Source organism: Empidonax traillii, unplaced genomic scaffold (assembly GCF_003031625.1).
Source record: "Empidonax traillii isolate 1590-97213 ecotype Southwest subspecies unplaced genomic scaffold, ASM303162v1 scaffold308:size980311, whole genome shotgun sequence".
Lineage (NCBI taxonomy): Eukaryota > Metazoa > Chordata > Aves > Passeriformes > Tyrannidae > Empidonax > Empidonax traillii.
Genome location: NW_020955501.1, coordinates 109724 through 113258, shown reverse-complemented (window position 1 = coordinate 113258; position 3535 = coordinate 109724). Strand labels below are relative to the sequence as shown.

Below are 3535 nucleotides of genomic sequence, written 5' to 3'. Positions count from 1 at the left end.
CTGAAATCTGTTTAGCTGTCTCACCACATTTGCTGTTCTCGTTCTCTCTTTCAGACTCACAGCTAAAGCCGTCGCCGTTCTCTTGCCAATCTTGGGAAGCTCCTGGATCTTTGGGATTTTGGCTGTCAATGCCCATGCATTAGTGTTCCAGTATATATTCGCTGTGTTCAATTCACTACAAGTAAGTACCTGGTAGGAAAGTTTTCGGCTACAGAACTGGTGCCCAGATCCAATTAAATGGATCATTAGTAACATTTTCAAATGCTTGTGTTTACTGCTTTTTTTTTTTTTTTGTGTTCCTTCCTCTGTCTTTTAGGCCTGTGTTGACCATCCAGTGCTGGCAACAGCTTGTCTTTGAACAGAACTTGTATCCCACTCCTTAGTGTTTCCAGTAGCAATAATTAAATAAATGAGACAGCGAGCTTGAGAAATGAAATTCATTCTTCCTGTGCCACATACCACAGGCAGGATTCTTCAGTGGAGACACCAGGCCAATTTTTCAGTGTCAATTTGAGGCCTCATTACTGAGGCTGAGTGAAAGTGAACACAAGTTGGTGGGAAAGATCAAAAGTGGAGCTATTCCATGTTACTGCACATGGCTCCTGCATGCAGGCAACTAGACCCTCATCTTCCTGGTACAGAAAAATAGCTCTGTCCAGGAAGGAATGTAAACATCTGCATAGCTTTAAGCAGACACTTCAGTAGAGGCCTAAACCTTTAGGTGAGGTACAGTTCTTTCCCAAATAATAATTACAAAGAGGAATCAAAAATAAACTCCTGTAAATCCTTTTTTTTGTCTCTGGTACAAGCTGTGGACAAAAAGAGTGAAACAGGGTTCTACCTATAAGCTGATAAGAGAAATTCCAATTTTCATCCAAAATAACAAAAAAAAAAATAAGTTTGGCTGAATACTCCCCAAAAGAATATAAAATTATTTGGGGAGGAAAAGAGGATGAGACTTTTTCACTTTGCACTGGACAAAAAGCCCACAGATAGTAAAATTCTGCTGTGAAATTTTTCCTAGTGCTTTTCTAATGTGGAAAACACCGGCCTGGTGTTTCCCAAAGAGCATTTCCCTCTGCCTTGATCTTTGCAAGCACAAACAGAAAGTTCTCCTGCTGTCATGAAAACAGAATTCCTGCCTATTTTCAGCCGGATTTTTTTCCTTTAGCACTGAAAGTTTAGGAGCTGCTTTCTTACAGGAGGAGTTCCAGACAAGCCTCCTGGTTACCTCACGCTGCAGGTCTCTCCAGTTTCACTCGGGGCACAGTTTAGTGCACTCTCTGATATTTATAGACCTCCAGCTACCCAATAGCTGCTCTGTATGATGCTGCAAGACACACATTACTGGATTTGATGCTTCACAGCCAGACCTCACCCTTCTCCCTTTTATATCTGTTTCCAGGGATTTTTCATGTTCCTGTTCCACTGCCTTCTGAACTCAGAGGTATGTAACCAAATGGTGATAACAAATTTGGTGTTAACGACTTGAAAGAAAGTAAGTGTAGAACAAGAACAGACTCCCCGTTATTGTTGCCTGCTCTATCACTTTTAATTGTTAATTGTTGCCTTTTAGTTAATACATGACTGTTAGTGGCTTTGCAACTCCCAGCATTTTGGCCCATCCTTGACCTTTGTTTTAATGAGCGTTTAAGAAAGGTTTGAAATAAAGGAAAAGGATAACAGGAGGCAGTTCAAGTCCAAGTCCCTTTTTGGGCACCGTTATGTCTGCAGCTCCAGAGAGGAAAATAATTATTCTCGGCAAAACATACTTTTGGACGTTGCTCATGCAGCCCTTAATGGGAAAGCAAACACAGTAGAAGATATTCCAGGTATTTTTCTTGGCAGGAAGTTCAGGTTTTCCTACTGGACTGAGGCATCTTTTTGCATTAAGGCTGTGTTAGAGCAACTGGGATAAAGCCAGGGCAAGGCTGATGTAAATGGGGCTTGCAGCATCCTCTCCTGCTGTGGCAGGGAGCAGAAAATGCTGCTCAGCATCGTATATTACTGATAAATATTTCTTATGAAAACAGGCAGCTTAAAGGTAGGGAGGAAAAATATTTCTTCATTCCGTTCTCCTCCAGGCTTAGAAAAACCTGAAGCTTCAGATATTTTATATCAAATACAAAGTTTAATTTTAAAATAAGGCCATAAATATAAAGAAAAGTATAGGGGTGGGACTGTTTGTTGTTTATTAGCACAGTGATATTAATGTGGAGGAAGGATCATGGGGAAATGATTGTAGGCTGAGCCTGTGAAAATGGACATAACTTTTCCAAAGGGAACCTTCTACCTGGTTTCACTTCTCTCCCCACAGGTCAGAGCTGCCTTTAAGCACAAAACCAAGGTCTGGTCCCTCACCAGTAGTTCCACTCGCAACATCAACGTGAAACCCTTCAATTCAGACATTGTGAGTATTCCTCCTTTTCCTCCTCCCCCTGAATTTTATTTGAAAGTGTTCCACATTAAATTTCGTTGGAAAGAAGAGCACATGAGAAGGCAAATGTGTATTTTTAGTCCTATCATAATGCATGCTGCACACAGGTGGAATCAGCAAGCATTAAGTTACAGCTACAATACCTGTTTTGAAAGCAAAGGACAAAATTCTGCTTTCTGGTAAACTATCAAATAAAAGTAAACAGAGGTTTATGAACCCTAGAGTATAATTTATGAACTCTGGAGTTCAACAAGATCATTCCCACCAATTGTAATGGACCTTTGCATTGCAGCAGCATTTTGGCAGTGTATTGCTCTGATGATGATGATGGCTTTTTGATGGGGCACCCTTGCATTTAAACCTGAGGGATGAACTCTTAAGGCAACACGTAAATGTGCTTTTATCCTTCTCCTTAAATTGCCTTGAGGCAAAAGACATTTGTTTTTATGAAGAACCAGCCACCTGAAGTGATAGGTATTATTAAGTTATCGTTGCCAATCACCTCAGATCCTGGCAATAACTGCTTAAAAATCCTTTCTGGCATATGCTCCCAAGGCCCCGTGAAAACACCGTAATGCGAAGAGATGCTTTCAAAGCTTTTATTTCATCCGGGCAAGAGCGGTCTGGCAAAATAAATAAATCTATTTCCTATACTATTTTGTTTTCCAGATGACTGGGAACAGGCCAGGCACAAGCCCCACCAAGCTGAACACCTGGGATAAAAGCACCAACTCAGCCAACCGCATTGATTTGTCAGCAGTGTGACAGTAACACCAGCTCCTCGGAGGAAACCAAAGCCATACATTCAGGACCTCTGACACCGTGTCCACCAGCTTTTTCTCACTGTTTGTGACAGCAGAAAACTGCCTTTTTTTTTTTTTTTTTTTTTTTTTTTTTTTTTTTTTTTTTTTTTTTTTTTTTTTTTTTTTTTTTTTTTTTTTTTTTATAGTCACTGCCTAATAAATTGGGAATTGCCATATTGTTTTGTGGAGTAAATAGCCCTCATCTGCTTGCCTTCAGAACTGTAACATGTTCTACCACTTTGGCTCTTGGCAATATCTATAAAAATAACTAGCACAAATATACACTGGATGGTTT

At 40.2% G+C, this 3535-nt stretch overlaps 1 protein-coding gene across 1 annotated transcript in view; it reads left to right on the top strand.

Moving 5' to 3' along the window:
- ADGRD1 (adhesion G protein-coupled receptor D1) overlaps positions 1–3319 on the top strand; it is a 127901-nt gene extending 124582 nt beyond the window's left edge. The window contains exons 22-25 of the mRNA XM_027891047.1: positions 55–181; positions 1406–1447; positions 2318–2410; positions 3107–3319. Coding sequence (XP_027746848.1) covers positions 55–181; positions 1406–1447; positions 2318–2410; positions 3107–3202 — 358 coding nt within the window. The 3' untranslated portion in view covers positions 3203–3319. The remainder of the gene's footprint in view (positions 1–54; positions 182–1405; positions 1448–2317; positions 2411–3106) is intronic.
- The last annotated feature ends 216 nt before the right edge of the window (positions 3320–3535 follow it).